Source organism: Urocitellus parryii, chromosome X (genome assembly GCF_045843805.1).
Source record: "Urocitellus parryii isolate mUroPar1 chromosome X, mUroPar1.hap1, whole genome shotgun sequence".
Lineage (NCBI taxonomy): Eukaryota > Metazoa > Chordata > Mammalia > Rodentia > Sciuridae > Urocitellus > Urocitellus parryii.
The window spans coordinates 42,146,483-42,166,894 of NC_135547.1; the positions used below are offsets into that span (position 1 = coordinate 42,146,483).

The window sequence follows — 20,412 nt, forward strand, 5'->3', positions numbered from 1 at the left end:
AACAATTATATGAAAAATCTATGACTTTCTTAGCAATCAGGGAAATGCAAATAAAAACTACACTGAGATTTCATTTCATTCTTGTTAGAATGACAGTCATCAAGAATATAAATAAAAACACATGCTGGTGAGGATGCAGGAAAAAAGGAACTCTTATATACTGTTTAAGTGAATGTAAATTAGTAGAACCACTATGAAAATTGGTATGGAGATTTCTCTAAAAGTTAAAAAAATAGATCTACCCTATGATCAAACTATACCATTCTTTGGTATTTGTCCAAGAGAAATGTCAGCATACTTTAGAGATGCATGCATATCCACATTTATTGCAGCACAGTTCACAATGACCAAATTGTTGAATCAGCCAAGCCGTCCATCAACAGCTGAATGCATAAAGAAAATGTGAGATAGATAGATATAGATATGTAATGGAATTTTATTCAGCCATAAAGAAGAATGAAATTATGACAGTTGGAGGAAAATGCATGTAACTGGAGACCATAATTTTGAACTAAGTAAGTTAGACTCAGAAAAGTATCATCTCTTTTTTCTCATATGTAAAAGCAGAACAAAAAAAAAATCAAGAACAAAAAGAAACTCCAAGATATCAAAAGGAAGAACAGTAGGATAGAGGGAGAATAATAGGGTAGGAAAGATATTGGGGAGTGAAACTGATCAAATTATGTTTTGTTTTTCTAGTACTGGGATTGAACCCAGTGGTACTTTACCATGAGCTACATCCCCAGCCTTATTTATTTATTTATTTATTTATGTTACCAGGGATTGAACCCAGGGGTGCTGATCCACATCCCAGCCCTTTTTTTAAAAAAAATATTTTGTTTACAGACAGGGTCTTACTAAGTTGCTTATGGCCTCACTAAACTGCTGAAGCTGGCTTTGAACTCAAAATCCTCCTGCCTCAGCCTGCTGACCTGCTGGAATTACAAACATGCACCACTGCACCTGGCTTTTTTTTTTTTTTTTTTTTTTGAGACAGGGTCTTGTTAAGTTGCTTAGGGCTTTACTAAGTTGCTGAGGCTGGCATCAATCTTAAAATTCTCTTGCCTCAGCTTCCAAAGTTACTAGGTCTATAGGCATAAGACATTATCCCCAGCTCAATTTGTTTTTATCCATTACAAATATGCCTCAATGAAGTCCACTATTCTGTACAATTAATATGCACCAATAATAGAAAAAACCTAATAATTAAAAAGGGCATGCATACTTTAAATGATATAACTGGTAGTGGAACTCTGATCTTTATATTCTAAGAGTCCATTACAATCTAACTATCCAAAATTCAGCTATCTGTTGATGTTTTACCAGTTTTTTGTTTTGGTGGGGGAGTACCAAGGATTGAACTCAGGGGCACTCAACCACTGAGCCACATCCCCAGCCCTATTTTGTATTTTATTTAGAGATAGGGTATCACTGAGTTGCTTAATGCCTTGCTATTGCTGAGGCTGGCTTTGAATTCACTATTCTCTTGTTTCAGCCTCTGGAACTGCTGAGATTACAGGCATATGTCACCGTACCTGGATATCAGTTTCTTGATTCTATGGTCTGTCAAACTGTGACAATCCTTTCAATGAACCACCAGTCCTGGCCTGGCCTAGATTTCCAAACTTCACTACTTTCTTTTTACATAGATCATGAATTATTTAGACATTGAGAAGAGAAAATGCAAATGAGAAAAAAAAAGTAGAGCCACTAAGAGAAAATGGATGTGTGTTATGGGGAGGCAGTAGTGTACACGATAATATGTCTCTGATAATCATTTTGCACTTTGTCTTCAAAGCACTTCAGATTTAGGTTTAAGCAACAAGTTCTGTAACCCAATTGGGGAAACATCTAGTATTAAAGTGATGCCTCTCCAGGGTATTGACTTGATTAAGTCTATGCAGTCTGATTTCTCAATCCAAAATATTTAATTCAACACAATATAAATGCCCAAGTCTCCAGTGCTAACACTTATCAATTTATTAGGAATGAATGTCAAATATATAACTTACTTAATTATACCTAATATTTTAATGCAAATTAATTTGAGGTGTAGGATCGAAGGCAAACTCAAAAATGTCTGAGTCTATTCCCAGAATAACAGTAAAACTTAAATTAGACCAGTGCTGAAAAAAAGGTGGTGGTGGAGGAAGGGAGAATACCAAAAACCTATAGGGCAAAATCCAAGATGCCAGAAGATGTTAAACAAGAGATTTGTTTAATCATTAAAACAATCTCAAGAGAATTTTCAACATAGCACAAAACAATATTTAATGAAGTGTCCTTTAAATAAAACTTTCACAGGAAATTTTGGAATTCATTGTAGTATATTCATACATGCACACAGCATAATTTGGTCAGTTTCATTCTGTATTTCCTCCCCTTTCCCATCCTTCCTACTTCCCCCCTTGATCCTCCTCCTCTATTCCACTGTTCTCCCTTTCATTTCATGAGATTCCCCTTATTTCTAATTCCATATTTCTCTATGGCTTCCATATATGTGAGAAAACATTTGACCCTTGACTTTCTTAGTCTGGCTTATTTCACTTAGCATGTTCTCTAGTTCCATTCATTTACCAGAAAAAGACATAATTTCATTCTTCTTTATTGCTGAGTAATATTTCATTGTGTATACATGCTACATTTTCATTATCCATTCATCTGTTGATGGGCATCTAGGCTGGTTCCATAACTTGTGTATTGTGAATTGTGCTGCTATAATCATTGGTATGCACATGTAACTGTAGTAAGCTGAACTTCAGTTCTTTATGCTATATGCATGTATGAATATATCACAATGAATTCTACTTTTATGCATAACTATAATATACCAATTAGAAAAACAATAAAATAGAAGGAAGACCAGTAGAGTAGAGAAGGAGAATGGGAGAAGGAAGAGGGGAGGGAATGAGGAAGTACTACAGATTAAAATGGAGCAATTTAAGTTCTATGCATTTATGTATATTTTAAATGAACCCCATTATTATGTATAATTATAATGCTCTAAGAAACCCATTTTCAAAAAATGAAATTTGGATATTTTCAATATCTTCTGTTGATTTTATATAAAGAAAAGTCATTTCCTTTAAATATGGATGTTAGACAAGTGATTTTGGTGAAATAAGCTTCAATGAAGATTACTCATAAAATTGCCATTGGTACTCAAAATATTTCACTCTCACACCGATAGCAACAGTTCCAAGATACAATCCTCCCTCTAAAACAACAAAATATGACAACAACATTAGGATCAAATAGTTTATATATCAAATATGATATATTATCTGCACAATATCATTTAACATTTTAGTGCCCAAATATTCCTCCACATTTAAAGAGAATATTTAGCAATGCAAATGGTAATTTATCTTATTCCTTAAAAATCAGAACTTCAAGAACCTTTCTACCTTATTATACAAATTAGACACTTACCCAGTGCTTTGCCAACATATCAGAATTCCCTTCTACCCTATACATTTCAGTAGCCCATGGTTTCCACCTCTTATCATATTCTATAATTGCATTCTTCATTTGTCTTTTCCCCCTCCTAGATTGTGAGTAGCTAGAGGACTGGGTCTTAGTATTTTAAAACAATTCCCATAGTGGATAGTAATTGCTCAAATAATATTTTCTAAATTTAGAAAATATAAACAGATTTTCAGGGTTTTCTTGTTCTTCCTTTTTGTTCAAACAAGACTCCTCTCCATTTTACTTATTTGCTTTTCTTTTTCTGGTACTGGGGACTGAATTCAGGGACACTCCACCACTGTTCTATCACCAGCCCTTTTTATTTTGAGACAGGATTTTGCTAAGTTGCTGAGGTTGGCCTCAAACTTGTAATCCTCCTGTCTCAGCCTCCTAAATTACTAGGATTACAGGCAGGCACCACCAATCCTGGCCAATTTTGCTCATTTAAATCCTCAAATCCACTAAATTTTGGAAAGAAGGGTTTAGAGGGAATTTATTGGGCTCCTACAATGTGTCAGTTTCAACTCTATGATTTTTACATGTGTCATTGTATGTAATTATTAACAACCTTGTAAATAGGTATTTTAATGTACAAATTTTATAGGCAAGAAAAGTAAGCTTATGAAGCTTGAATAAAGTCCAGGCAGCTGGTTAGTTGCAGAGCTGTGATTCAATTCAAGCACAGGTTCTATCTGGCTTTAAAACCCATGATCTCTCCACTATAGCACACTGCTTCCATTGTGCAACAGCAAAGAAGCCTTTAAAAGGCTTCACATTCCTTGAGAAGATAAATGAGAGAAATAGGAGGGAAAAAACCCTCAAAGTTAGCTATTACCCAATCTTAAAATTCTTTCTAAATTGGCTGCTCACTATAATTCTGAAAAATTTTAAAATAAGTATATTATACCAACAGCCTCTCTCCTACTTCTCAATCTTAAAAAATACCTGGTGTCAGAAGATTTGGCAGTTGAGTTGAAAACTAAGCTGGTTGTTGGCCAATTTTCCTAACAGAAGCTTAATGTGACTACTCTGACTAGTCAAAAGCTTTGATGGCTCTACCCATTTTGTGTGTGTGTGTGTGTGTGTGTGTGTGTGTGTATTGTTTTCATTTTGTTTTGCTTTTGCTTATGAGTGGAAATTCAGTGGGGCTGAAAATGAAAAATGAGACCAATTCTTATTCTTTATTATAATGTTAAATTTTAAAATTGTAGTAAATGCAAAGGTATTCTACTTAGTTCATTTGTGTATTTATATCCAATTAGGTAAAATATATGCTTTAGTCTGGTGATTTGCCAGCCTGATTGGTCACAGGGCATTTAGCTTTCGGCTTAATTGAAATTCTCATGAATAACATTAGTTATGCAGGCAAACCTAATTATTTTATAGAGGCAGGCTATGCAAAAGCAAGAAAAGAGGGTAAATACAAGCAAACTAGATTTTCCTGCACGTAAATCACCTCATTTTAAAAATAAACATTTTCATAAATTTGGCTCAGAGTTTGTAAAGCAAGCTATTTAAAATCAAGAATTATAGTAAGAAGATTCTTTTCCTCTTTTTTTCCTCCAAAGGTGCTGGAAATGAAACCCAGGGGTACTCTACTACTGACCTACATCTCCAATCCTTTTTTATTTATTGAAACAAGGTCTCTCTAAGTTGCTTAGGTTCTCACTAAGTTGCTGAGGTTGCCCTCAAATTTGTAATCCTCCTGCCTCAGCTTTGGGAGTCACTGAGATTATAGGTGTGTACTACTGCACCTGAATTCCTCAGATATATTCTTGAGAATAAACTTGAGGTCTAAGCTATGTGGTAGTTGGTTTATATGAAAAATTAAAGAAATTTGTTCTGTACAAGAAAACCTATGTATAATACTTGAATAAAAGTATTCATACAGGAAAGAGGAGGTGCAGGCTATTAAACAGCTTCCCACAAATCTGTGGAACCTCAGAGAGAGATACATAGGAGTATAGACCATTCCCATAAAGATAAGCACCATGAGCAGTGTACAGAAATGCACTGTGAGGAAAAGTTGGGGAGAAAGGGAGAATTTGACTCAGTAAATAGGTTATTTCTCAGATTATAGCCTTTTATGAAGAGAGACAATCAACACCTTTAGAATTTCCAATATAATTGCAAGCTGATACACTTTGACCAAACTTAGTCCTTGACAATCCCTTTTTCCCCACCCTCAGCCTCTGAAAACTACCATTCTGTTCTCTGCTTCTATGAATTCAACATTTTATGAAGACAATTAAGTTCTGGGGATATGATGTTTTACTTGAAATTTGCTAAGAGTATATCTTAAGTGTCCTCACAACACACACACACACACACACACACACACGAAATTATGTATAACTGTGTGGTGATGAATGTGTCAATTTGATTGTGGTAATGACTTCACAGTATATAATGTATGTCAAATTATCATTTTGTATACCTTGAAAAGATACAATTTTCCTTTGTTAATTATACTGCAATAAAGCTGCAGGGGGTGGGGTGGGGAATTAGTGATATAAGCCAGGCATGGTAGGGTGAGCCTGTAGACCCAGCCCTCTGGAGGCTGAGGCAGTAGGATCACTTTACCCAAGAACTTTAAGACCAACCATGGTAACTGTTCTGGTTTGAATCTTAAGTGTCCCTCAAAGAATCATGTGGTAAAGGTTTGGTTGCCAGCCTATGGAGGTGAAGCCTAGTGAAGGAAGTTAGATCATTGAGGGTGTGTCCTTGAAGAAAATATTAGGATGTCAACCTCTTCCCTTTTTCTTGGCTTCCTGGTCAAGAGTGAATAGCTCTGCTTCACCACATGTTTCATGCCATGATGTTCTTTCTACCTTGCTACAAGCCCCAAAGTGACAGGGGCCAAATGACCATATATTGAAACTTCTGAAACCATGGGCCAAAATTGACCTCTCTTCCTTTAAGATATTTATCTGAGGTATTTTCTCACAGTGACAGAAAGAGGACTAACACAGTAACCTAGTGAGAAAGAAGTCTCAAAAAAGTAATAGTGATATAAAAATGAAGAATTAAATAAGTAAATCTATAAAAATTGGGACCCATTTTTAGTCTCCTTCTGATTGATGAGAAAGTCAGAAAAAAGACTGTAAAACTAGACCTCACTTAGACAAGTGTTTATTTAACCTGCTCTGTATAAGAGCCACAATTCTCATGGTCTTGTAAAAGGCCCTGAAAAATTCTCAAATTTAGGCAGGAACAGATACATACATGCAAACACACCAACCACATATTTGTATATGTTGAGAATAGTATAGTATGCAGATATCTGATGAATCTCCCAGTTAATTTCATGTACTACTGGAATAGAGAAAACTAAATGTAATTGGTAATATTTCAGATAATTTTTAATAATGCTTAAAGTTCAAGAATAATTTTCAAGATATGAATGTATCCTAGTCCATCCTCATCTAGATGAATAATAGCAGTGTTATTCTCTTATACCAAACTATATGGACATGGGTGGCCCAAACAAACAGTTTGAGTATCAGGATGAGAGATTTGGATTTGGGGGCTGGTTACTATGGGTTTCTTATTAGCAACCATCCATGTTACTTGAAACTCAGGTCCCCAACACTGAAATGTGCATAACATCAGAATGAATTGTTGTACAAAGCAAACTTGACAAACTGGTACAACATGGTCCACTGCCTCAGGTGTATATAACATTATCATCAATCACTATCATACGGATCACTTTGAGGGCCACATTCCCATGGCTAAGATCCAATCAAGGCTACCTTGGGGACATGCAAGGAGTAAGCAGATAGTTCTGCTGTTATCTCTTTTTTCGCAATCTACAAAGCAATCAGTGCAGTGTCAATATAGTATTTATATAAATACTATATTTTATATAACATTTATTTACTATAATTAGCATTTCTATGTGCAATAGTATACATACATTATATATAAATATATTTATATATAAATATTTCTTACATATACACTATTTATATATACATGTTATACTTCTATTATTATAGTACAGTATTATATTTATATAGTATGGTATTTGTATAATATATATGTATATAGATTGAACAACATTATATAAACCTAATACTTGTAGAAGCATTCAAGTGGTAGAAACAACTCCCAAAGGTACAATTTCTCCAGTCCATAAGACCATCACAAATATCTTTATATTGTTGTACTAATTTAGTTATCCATTTACTCCCATGATCTATGGCCACTTGAAATTTGTGATAAACTTGTGCAGAGCTATTTAATAATATAAGAAACTAAGTCGTTCCAATTCTTCCTTCGGCTACTCACTCTCCATTGGTATCACATCCTGAGGAGGTTTTAGTTCAATTAATTAATCCATTTGATTACCACATGATTGATTTATATAAGGTAGTTGAATCTTACCATCAATACCAGTATTATAGCATATCACAGCATAGTTATGATACAGTTTGGTTTAGCTACAAAATAAATCAGGAAGTATCAGAGAAGTGTTTATTAAACCTTCCTAGAATAATTGGCCTTTGTTCATATACCAAATATTAATATGGACAACTGTTGTCACTAGTAGCAATGATTCTGTCATTTCTAAGTTCCATGTTAGCTGGAGACACATTTTCTATGACATGTCAAGTCATTACCTCTGGGGACTTATTTGAGCACTTAGTCATCAAAACTTATGGTTATACAATTATCAGTTTCCCTGAAATTATATATCATGTATCATAATATTTAGAAGGAAGAGATTCCTGAATACGTTATTTTTCCTAATATTCTAATGCAAGTTTCCATAACTCACTTCATCACCATTTCTAACAGTAAATGTAGATAATGGAGTTAAATGTTAAGTGATAGTTGTAACCATCATGTATATCAAGCTCTGTCTTTAAAAATAAATCAGGGGTCATGAAAATTAAATATATAAATGATAATGTAGAACTTTCAAATATTTATAAGTGAAAGAATAATCAGCCATATATTTAATTCTTTTGTCCACAAATGATAAATTGATACAGTCCATTAAGTAGTAAAAGATGCCCTTTCAAAAGCCTTCTATAATAGAAGTTTCAATGCTATTCTTGACCAAGCCTACAGAGGTTAATTTTTCATAAATACATTACAAACTATGAAAATTTCTTAAATGAATGATGAGGTCAGGGCTACATGTTCAATGAAGCTTGTGCAACACCAAAGATTTTTTATAAACTTATTACTTGCTGACTGATTCAATATAATAGCAGTTACAGTACCAAAACACATAACCTACAGTAAACATAGAGAAACCAAACCCTCTTGTTATTGTTACTGTTGAATAGTTAGTCATACAGGATAGCAATTTCTTTCCCACTTCAGAGATAAAAACAGTATAACATACAAATGTGAAATATTAACTCAATGTGAAGCTATTAAGTAGCCTAGCAAAGGAATTTGAAACATCCTTTTGACCATAGCTAGTAACAGGCTGAACCTGCCACCAATGTGATAAGTGACTTCTCTGAGAGGGACAGAAGTCAAATAACTTTAAACACTGAGATAATCATCACTTTAAAAAAACCCATATATAATATCTAATCTTTATGAAGTTTTTTTAAATTAATTTTCAATTTCTCATCTGTTCTTAGACTCAACATTCTTCCTATTAGAAATCCTCATTGATCCTCCCACCCTTGGTTGCTCTTTGCTTTTCAGAAAGAGTGCTTGAAGTGGACAGAAATTCACTGCCTTTGGAGAAACTTCTCAGTACATATAAAACTGTATTCTGTTCAATCTACTGAAAGAGCATCTGAAAGGCCATCAAACATTCTGGAGAAGTAGCATACCATTCTGCCATTGTGTTGAGAATATCTGAAGGGAAGAGGAGTAAGTAATGATGGTGGTATGGACCAGAGCAAGTGTAAGATATAATTGGATTCTGGATATACAATGGAGGTGGAACCAATGGAGATTATGTGGGAAGTGAGAAAAAAAGAAGTAAAAATAACCCAAGGTTTCTGGTCTGGGATCAAGAAAAAATTCTTTTGAAAATAGGAACACAATAGTATGTTTTTGTGTTGATGGGAAAGATCCAGAGGAAACTCTGTTAGTGGTAGGACAGTGACACAGAACAACTGGTGGAGTAATGTTCTTTAGTATACAAAAGACTAAAAGGATCTTGTGCAGAGGGAAAGTGGACCTTTTCAAGGGAACAATTCATCCACAGTAACAGAAGATAGAGCAAAGCAATAGGACAAAGACTTAAATGCACTTAGATGGGTAGATGTGGAAGTACTTTTTTAAAAAATATATATTTTTAGTTGTAGTTGGACACAATACCTTTATTTAATTAATTTATTTTTATGTATTGCTAAGGATCAAACCCAGTGCCTCACACATGCTAGGCAAGTGCTCTACTGCTGAGCCACAACCCCAGCCTGGAACTTATTTTTTGATTGCTTCAATTTTTATCAATGGAACAGTGAGAATAAAGTTGTTGGATGCTTAAGGAGAAAGAAAAAAGTAAGATTACTTGCCGAGGAAAGTAGGAGAGTAAATGGTTAAGAAAAATATAATATGATTAATGGTCAGCATTAAAGGTCATAAATTTGAAGTCAGATCAGTCAGTATAGCTGTAAATGTTTTTCTGCTACTTTAGCTATGCAAGGTGCAGACAGTGTAGGTGGCAAGTAGGATTTAAGAAGGGTTGGATTTTGCTGGCAAGTACAGACAGCCCTCTATAACCATGAGTTCTGCATGCTTGAATCAACCAAGCTTGGATTGAAAATAATCAGAATAAAAAATTGTGTCTCTAATGAACATGTACAGATGTTTTCTTGCCACTATTTCTTACAAAATACAATACAACAACTATTTACATAGCGCTTACATTGTATTAGAGATGATTTAAAGTATAATGGAAGGATATATACAGGTTCTCTACAAATACTACACCATTTTATATAACGTAATGGATTGCCTATATGCAGATTTTGGTATCCATCTGAAGGTCCTGGAACCAATCCCTCATGAAGACCAAAGAGAAGACTATGTAACAGAGAGTATGGCCAAGGGAACTGAAGATGTATGCTTGGGAGTGGTCATGCATACATCTGAATAAGGCTGTATGAATAAGCACAGAATGAGGATATTAGGGGGATAAGAAATAATTTATAGGTGCCAGGATCAAAACCACAGAATCATGGGCACTTCCTTGTTCCATAATACTTTGGTATTTTGGCTCTACTGTTTCTATATTTTGTACCTTTTATGTAATAATGTTACACTATGCTAGATATTATGAATATGTCATGGTTTGGAACACAACTAGATCTTTAAACCTGCCTTCTCATGAAAGCCAGCCTAGTGTCTTTCTTCAGCCTCACTGTCACATGCAAAGGCACATATGTAAAATAACAGTGGTTATCTTTGGGCAGAGATTACAGATATTTTGATATGTTGGATTTTGGGAAGGATTTTTCCTTTTTACCTTCAAGTGTCTAAATTTTCTTTATTGAATATGAAGGCTGTTATAATAAAAAAATTATTTAAAAGAACATGTATTTACACTCATTTATAATTAAATTCTGGCTGCTTCCTTAATGAGGTGTTAAAGACTTAATCAGGCAGGATTAAATTCCTTGACAAATTAAAAAAATAAATGAAGATGGAGGCTGACATAAATTTTAAACTACTATATTTTATAAAACATATATATAGAGATCTTTGTGTAGCAAGGGAAATATATTAAAATGCAAACGGGAAGAGAGGAGCATTACAAACCTGCTTCCTGCTTTGAGCTCTTGCATTCCGTAATCTTCGAGCAGAATAAAAGATAAAATAGCCCACAGTTGCTGCGGTAATGATAAAAAAGGACACAGAAACAAAGAAAATTGAATAGTGATTCACCCAAGGGCCATGTTTTTTTCCTACTTCAATGACCATTGTTACTTGTATGCCTTTTTGAATAGACTGTAGAATTTTTGTTCCTTTCAGATTGCCAATCATGATTGCAACAATGTCTCCTGCACCTGTAAGTAAAAGAAAAGAAATTCAGTTTTAGTTTGACACTCTTAATACAAAATCCAACTGCTAAAATGATTTAAAATGAGACACAATGAGACAAAAGAAGTTTACTTATTCATTCAATTAACATTTATCAATCAACTACTATATACATAAAAGTTGTAGGGGATATAAACATTCATGAGGCTTGGATACTGATTCTAAGGTCCTCACAGTTTAGTAAGGAAGCTATTGTATATAGCAGGTAGCTCCCCTCTCCTCAGATTAATTACCCATAATTTAAGAGTATTGTCTTTTGGGACCAATTTGCAATTTATATGAAGATTTCTTTAATGACAAATAGACCCCTAGCTCATAGAAATTCTCCCAGAGAATTTGAGATTTGGGAAATATAAAAATATTCAGCTATGCATCTCTCAACTTACAGGGTGAAAGATTATCATATGTATTCACTAGTACATATATGTCAGGATAGTAATGTGAGACACATAATGTATGTAAACCAAAATGTACAACCTATTTATGTCGATGATGTGTCATTTTTCTATATCCTCAACAGCAATATAAAATTTGTCCAAGATGTTTAAGGTTTTACATTGACGTGATCTGGTTAGCAATGAAGATTACACATAGAACTGATGGAAATGTTTCTATTCAGGCTAATTAAGGACATATGAAGTTAAATTAAATTTATTACTAATGATAATTTCTGTAAAAATGCCCTTTCTAATCCCAAATATATGTTTTTTTTTTCTGGAAAAAAGACAAGTGGTTTTTTCCTATATCCCAAGAATGTCAGATTGCTCAGCCATTCCAATATTTTTCAAGGTTTATATTCCTTCTAGTTTATATGATCTTAGAACAATAATCTTAAGCAAAAGAAGAGTTCTTTGAATGTTAAGGTATTACCGACCAGTGAAACCTCCCACTGATGTCAGCTTAAGGCACTAATTAAGGTTAATAATCAAACTCCAATCTGGAATAAACAACCACACAAAAACAAGAATCTAAAAGGATCTTTAGACAAAAGTTTAAACATATAATTTCAATATTATAATAATATTCACACATTCAATGATCAAATTAAGAGTACAAACCCTAAAAGACAATGTGAATTTTAGAATCCTGCCCCCCCCAAAATAATCCCTTAAATTTATAGGTCCAATAGCCAAAGACTTCAAAAGATCAGGCCAAACAGAAATACCTCACACTACACACTAGGATCCTCTCCTTGTTTGAAGTTATTAAATTCAAAAAAACATATTCAAAGAGTATCATTCATTACAGATCTTAAATTTTCAAAAGACTATTCTTTTTTGTATATGAAAGCCATTTCATAATTCTACTGACCATGGATGGTGGAAGGAGACCCTCATCGTTATATAAAATACATGTATGAAGATGTGAGAAAAATATAAAAAAGAATAGCATTACCCTAGATTAGGTAGAGAGAAGTGATGGGAGGGGAGGGGAGGGGAAGGGGGGAAAGGAAGGACAGTAGAATGAAATAGACATTATTATTGCTGTGTGTATATACGTGACTGTATGACCAATGTGATTCTGCAACCTGTATACTCAGAAAAATGAGAAATTGTATCCCATCTGATTCAAATGTATGATATGTAAAGGTCATTGTACTGTCATATGTAACTAATTAAAACAAATAAAAATTAAAAAAATAATTCTACTGACCAATATGTGATCAGTCAGTTTGATAGAGTTTAATGACTCACTCCATTCTCACTTACATGGGAGAAAATTTCAAAAGTAACTGGGAGTGGAGGAGTCTGAAATGTAGAAACCTTCTGGTGTATCTTCCAATGTGAATATATGACCAAAAAATTCTTTATGTATATGGAGAATTGGTAGTTTTGCGAGTAAGTGACTCTTTTTGTCATTTATTTGGGGACTTTACATTTCTAAGTAGGACTCTAAAAGCACAAACATTATTTACCTTTTCTCTATAAGCCATGTCTCAATAAAATGACTGGTTATACTTTTTTATTATTTATATAATCTAGCATTTATTTCTGATATTGTAACCTGCAGAATAAGAGTTTGGAGTGTATTATAATTTTAAAGATTTCCTGATTGGGCCTTCTAATAAAGCTTTTTTGACTAACAGAAATAAGTTTTTATTCTTTTAGAAGATATGAGGTGGGTGGCAGGGGTGGATGCTCAGGAACATACTGGCTATTGTGGTCAGTTGGAGATTAAAAAACAAAGATACTCAAGAAATGTACATTGTCTACATATCAGGAACAATGCTGTATTTCAGTCCTCACAATCCATATTCATACAGGCTATATATAATCCAACAATAAAAAATCTACTGAATTCACTTTCTAATCATATAAAAGATTTATTTCTAAGCATTAGGATATACCTTCTCTTTTCCATACTCTTACAGTTATCTGAAAATGTCTCCCCCTCCAGTGTTCCAATCATAACTAATGGCATCTCAACCTTTCTGGCAACCTAGTTTAAACCATAGAATCATGTTTGAATGTGTACTGCTCACCTAGTTAGTCCTGTACATCCTACTAACTTCCTTTTTGTCTCCCATGATCAGATCCTTCTTTTCATTTCTGCTGCCTTTATGTAGGTCTTCATAATTTCCTTGCCTAAACTATTTCAGTAACCTCCTAACTGGTTGTGCTATATTCAGCATCCCTCTGCTCTTAAAGTTTTATCAGAGTTTACCTTCCTTTTTTTTGCCATTGTTAGTTTGGATTATGTCTCTTCCCTTCCTGCTCAGAAGTTTTCAGTGATTATTTGTTACTGGCTAAAGTCTGACTCCTTGGCATAGTATGTAAAACCTTATGTGATCTGGTCTCAACTGACTTTTCCAGTTTGATATTTTTAGGAGGAGGGTTCCAGGGATTGAAGTCAGGGGCACTCAACCATTGAGCCCCATCCCCAGCCCTAGTTTGTATTTTATTTAGAGACAGGGTCTCACTAAGTTGCTTAGTGTCTTGCTTTTGCTGAGTATGGCTTTGAACTCGAGATCCTCCTGCCTCAGCCTCCAGAGCTACTGGGATTACAGGTGTGCACCACTGTGCCCCAGTTTGATATATTTTTATTACATCCCCACCTCATGAATATTCAGCTTCAGCTTCATGGGAGTGTATATTTTCATTCAATTTTTATAACTCTTCTTTCTGCTCCCTCAGCCTAAAATGCCCTATGACTGTTCTGACATTCTCTCCTTTTCTGCTTGTCTATGTATTACCCAAATCCCAGTTTAAATGTTGCCCTAAATAGTCTTTCCAAGTTCTGACTGAGAAAGTAATGTTTCCTTGTTGTTCCCATCATTTGTTTTTTGTTTTGTTTTGTATTTTTGTTTTTGGTACCAGGTATTGAACCCAGAGGTGTTTAACCACTGAGCTACATCCCCAGATATTTTTTATATTTTATTTAGAGACAGGTTCTCACTGAGTTGCTCGGGGCCTCAGTAAGTTGCTGAGGCTGGCTTTGAACTCTTGTTCCTCCTGCCTCAGGCTCCACAACCTCAAAAGGACACATTATTTATTTTCTTTCCATGTTTTTATTGGTATAGTATAGTTTTACATAATGGTGGAATTTGTTATCCATTAGATTTTCAATGTGTATTTTTTTTTTTTTTGTACTGGGGATTGAATCCAAGGGCACTATACTACTAAGCTACAGTCTCAGCCCTATTTAATTATTTATTTATTTACTTACTTATTTTGAAACAGAACCTTGCTAAGTTGCTGAGGGCTATGAAAAATTGCTGAGACTGGCCTCAAGTTGCAGTTTTCTTGCCTCAGCCTCCCAAATCATTGGGATTATGGTCTGTGCCTTTGTATCCATCTAATGCATAGAATACTAGCTCCAATGGACTGCTATGAAATATATAGATAAACAAATTAATGTTTAGTACATCTATGGTACCCAGAAATATTTCATCTTCATTTGTAATAGATTAGTTTTTTATTCTATGACATTCTATAATTAACCATTTTGAACAGACATCTTTTTTTAAATTCTTTTTAGTTACAGGTGGACATAATACATTTATTTACTTATTTATTTTTATGTGGTGCTGAGGATCAAACCCACTGCCTCACAGATGCCAGGCAAGTGCCCTACCACAGAGCCCCAGCCCCAGTTCTTGAACAGATGTCTTAAAAAGTAATCTGATATGGTCCCATTTTATTATTGACACTGGATCATGTTTGTGAGCCATTATTTAATGTAGTATTATTTTTTCCCAAACTATTATGTTTTTTACCCAATTCATACATTTTTGGAGCACGAATGGACCTTGGAGTTCACCCAGTCTCACTTATTCTTTTTTTTGGAGGGGGTGAGTACTGGGTATTGAACTCATGGGCACTCGACCACTGAACCGCATCCCCAGCCCTATTTTGTATTTTATTTGGAGACAGGGTCTCACTGAGTTGCTCAGTACCTCACTGTTGCTGAGGCTGGCTTTGAACTGCTGATCCTCCTACCTCAGTCTCCCAAGCCACTGGGGTTACAAGCATGTGCCAGTCTCACTTATTCTTTTTTTTAAATATATATATATATATATATTTTTTTTTCAGTCATCGATAGAGCTTTTATTTTATTTATTTATTTAGATGTGGTTCTGAGAATCGAACCCAGTGCCTCACACATGCCAGGCAAGTGTGGTACCACTGAGCCCAAGCCCCAGCGCTGGTCTCACTTATTCTTAAATTCTCACATTCATCAATGTTTCTTGAAGGAGGAAGATTCTTACTCAACTTGTTGCTTCTAGCAGCAGCACTACTCTCTAATCTTATGTTTCTAATCTTCTGTTGGCTCAGAAAAGACAATCAAGCTTGGTTCTGCAGAAAGAGTAAGTAAACCAGGCTTTCAGAAAGAGTTTGGGAGAGCTTCCAATGCAAGTACTCTCTGGCATTTATGTTGGTTGCTCAGACATTTTTGTTTACTTCCTGAATCCTGGCTATGTTCTGCAGAATTGAGGTTGTTAGATAAGATTTATCTATAAGCTAGGCCCTTAACATATTTAATCATCACATCAACCCTACAAGGTAGACATTACTATTGTCCCAATTAAAGATAAAATTGGCTAAATTGTTTAGGATAATACAAGCTAGTCAATGCAGGAGTGATATTTGTACCCCAAACAGTTTGGCTTTAGTATTTCTGCTTTTCACCTCTATTCTACATTAGTTCTGTATTTTTAATGAAACCTAAAGTTATTATTTGATTTTAAAAAATGAAAATCAAGCCAGGTGTGGTGGCACACACCTGTAATCTCAATGGCTCAGGAGGCTGAGGCAGGAGAATAGCGAGTTCAAAGCCAGCCTCAGCAATGGAGAGGCACTAAGTAACTCAGTGAGACCCTGTCTCTAATAAAATAAAAATAAGGGTTGGGGATGTAGCTCTGTGGTCAAGTGCTCCTGAGTTCAATCCCTGGTATGCCCCCCCAAATGAAAATCAATTAGATACATTCAGGGATAGAGTGGTAAAAGTTTAATAATTGGCTTTCAGGGTTACAGGAAGCCCTGATTTGTAGTGTTCACCACAATCTGTAGTGTAAATACTTCCACCATGGCCACATGAAAGTGGAGCTGGGAAGAAGTAGTACAACTGACAGCAAGCTGGCTCCAGCTCACCATTGGACATTATAGTCAAAACTTATGTATAATGTACACAATTCAATTTAACTTGTAACAAATTTACTTTGCTTATTCTTTTAATTTTTTTCACAGCTACTTTTAAAGCCAGTCTATGTACAATTTGAAGTTAAGTTTTTCTACTTGCTACACTGTTGAAAATCACAAAATAAGATAGGTGCCATGAAACTACAAAGAAGAATAGATTTCTTTTTGTAGAACAGGAAAAAAAAAACTTTTTCTGATAGTTTGGTTTCTGTTGCTAAAAGAAGGCCTTGCTGAGGTTTGTTATTAAGTTTTTCTATGCCAACGAAATATTGGAAATAGGTTGTTATTTCAAGTGATTATTTCAAATGGTTTGAATTAAAATTAATGACTTTAGGAGTGATTTTTTTCATGGTGTTAAGAATGGAACTAGAACCTCATGCATGCTGGGCAGGCACTTCACCACTGAGCTCTACCCTGAGTCCTATTAGTGACTTTTAAAAGAATTACAAACATTCTGTACAGATAATTAGCCATTTATTATAAGGAAAAATAAAGTGAGGGGGATACTTAAAATATGAGCAGAAAGGCTAGAAGATCTTTTTCATTTTAAACAAAATTTGGAAAATGTAAAGAATGGCATTTTTTTCAAAGGGATGATCAAAAATACAATCTTTTACCTGTTTGAAAGAGTGAGATATTGATATTCCTTTCCTAGAAAGAAAATCAAAGTAATTCTTCATTGTTCATGAAAACTGATCCTCTTTGAAGAGAGGAGTCTAGACCCTCAAGAAGATAAGTCCAATTAACCAAACTTATATCATTAAATCTATGTCATTTATGTTGAAGAATTTTACATATCTGTATTCTCTCACTCATGGTAGAACCACATACTAAATGAATAGTTTTATCACAGACTATAAAATTATTGCTACTTCCTCGAAACATTCTTATAGTTAACTGTTAAAATTAAGGCTGGGCTGGGGATATAGCTCAGTTGGTAGAGTGCTTGCCTCACACGCACAAGGCCCTGGGTTCAATCCCCAGCAACACACACACACACACACACACACACACACACAAAATCAAGGCTGATGTATTAATTTGTACACTCTAGTACAAATTCAGAAGTTATCTACTTTTCAGTGCAAAATTTCACTGAAACAACTATCTCCTTTGAAAAGTATCAAGTTTTGTCAACTGACTAAACAGTGTTAGTCAACTTTTTGTTATTGTGACCAAAATATGTGACCAGAACAACTTAGAGGAAGAAAGTTTATTTGGGGATCACAGTTTCAGAGGTTCAATCCATTGTGGGCCAAATTCATTGATCTGGGCCTGAGGTGAGGCAGAGTATCATGCTAGAAGGATTTGGAAGAGGAAAACTGCTTGTCTCAGGTTGCCAGGAAGCAGAGAGAGGGACCAAGGAGCTAGGGACAAAATACAACCCGCAAAGGCATGTACCCAGTAACCTACCTTCTCAGCTACATCCTACCTGCCTAGAATTACCACTCAGTAATCCATTCAATTATTTCTCCATCACATCAATTAATCCACTGATGAGGTTATAACTCTCATAATCTTATCATTTCACCATCTGCATTAACATAGGCGCTTTGGGGGAACATCTCATTCAAATTACAACAGTGCCAATCAGATTAAGATTAATACTAAGGTTCAATTAACCTTCTTATAGACCAGACCAGCTATACAGAATATAGACAATATGCTAACCTCATCCATTAAGTGTTTTTTTTTTTTGGTCCTCTGTTTATTAACCATTGAGCCACATCCCCAGATCTGTTTATTTATTATTTTTTAAATTTTGAGACAAGATCCCACTAAGTCCTTAGGACCTCACTAATTTGCTGATGTTGTTCTTGAACTTGCAATCTTCCTGCCTCAGCCTCCCAAGTCACTGGGATTACAGATACGCCCCACCACACCCAGTTGATTAAAGTATTTTTTAATATTTATTTTTTAGTTTTCAGTGGACACAACATCTTTATTTTATTTGTATGTGGTGCTGAGGATCGAACCCAGCACTCTGCACATGCCAGGTGAGCGCGCTACCACTTGAGCCACATCCTAAAGTATTAGAGTATCAACATACATGCTAGGCACTTTGCTATGCTGTGGTGCTACAAAAAGGAATAAAATATAATCCCTGCCCTGTAGGCACTTGCAAATATATTGTATAGATTAGTCAATCACCATTAGGAAAAATATGATCTTAGTGAAATGAATTTTGCATAACTATTATGGTAGTACTAGAAAAAAATAATTTCCAAATCACATTCCCAACTGATACTAGGTTAGTTAAATATCCTTCATCATAAAAAATTATTTTCCTTCAATGTCCAATATTTGTAGAAATAACACATTACTTTATGATTGTTCTGATATTCCTCAACTTGGTAATACTCTTTACTTAAAACCAGGTATCCATCAACAGATGAATGGATGTTGGTAAATGGATGGAACTGGAGAACATCATACTAAGTGAAATAAACCAGTCTCAGAAGTCACAAGTTAAAAGTTTTCTCTCATATGTGGAAGTTAGAGCAAAACAAGGAGAACAGGGGAGCGGATCCCATGAAAATAGATGAGTTATCAGTGGAGTAGAGGAAGAGGATTGAGGGGGCAGAGGGATAGGTAAAGGAAGGGAACTGTGGAATGAAATTGAACAAATTATGCTACGTATATGTAGAAATTCCATCATTGTGAATATCTATAAAGCACCAATTAAAATAAATAAATGGAAGAAAGACTAATAGAATACAAGAAGGAGAATGGAGTCAGTGGGGGGAGAAGAGGGGAGAGAAAAAGGGAGTACTGAGGACTGAAGCGGAGCAAATTATATTCTAAGCATGTATAAATATGTCAAAATGAACCCCAATGTTATTTATAATAATAATACACAAAGAAAACCTTGTTAACAATCTGAAAAGGGAAGCAGCAATTTGTAGCAAAAATAACACTGAACTCAGGGAATCAGAAGACTGAGCTGCAGTTTCTGCCTGAAGGAGGTAGGGTTGTACTAGGTTTCTAAGTATCTGAAATCAAATCCGACAAAAGAACACGATTACATTTTTATTATCTTTATGGAATCTTCAAATCAACTATTAATTTCATCCTAGTTTTCTAAAAAATAGCACCCATCTCTAAAGAAAATAAAAAATCTTAAATTTGTTGACAGTGTCTGATGAAGAAAACTGACCACTAACTGGACAACAATGGTCATAGAACAGTTCTCATTTCAGGATTTCATCTCTCTAAATATGCACTTTATTTCAAAGGTGATTATGAGACTATTTACACCATTTTATTTCCTGTACCACTGGGG

General features: G+C 34.7%; 1 protein-coding gene across 2 annotated transcripts in view; it reads right to left on the reverse strand.

The window, feature by feature from the left end:
• The window catches only part of Rnf128 (ring finger protein 128), a 97,655-nt gene that overhangs the window by 16,562 nt on the left and 60,681 nt on the right, over nt 1–20,412 (reverse strand). For both annotated transcript variants that reach the window (XM_026402652.2, XM_026402651.2), the window contains exon 2: nt 11,209–11,456. In XM_026402652.2, coding sequence (XP_026258437.1) covers nt 11,209–11,456 — 248 coding nt within the window. The remainder of the gene's footprint in view (nt 1–11,208; nt 11,457–20,412) is intronic.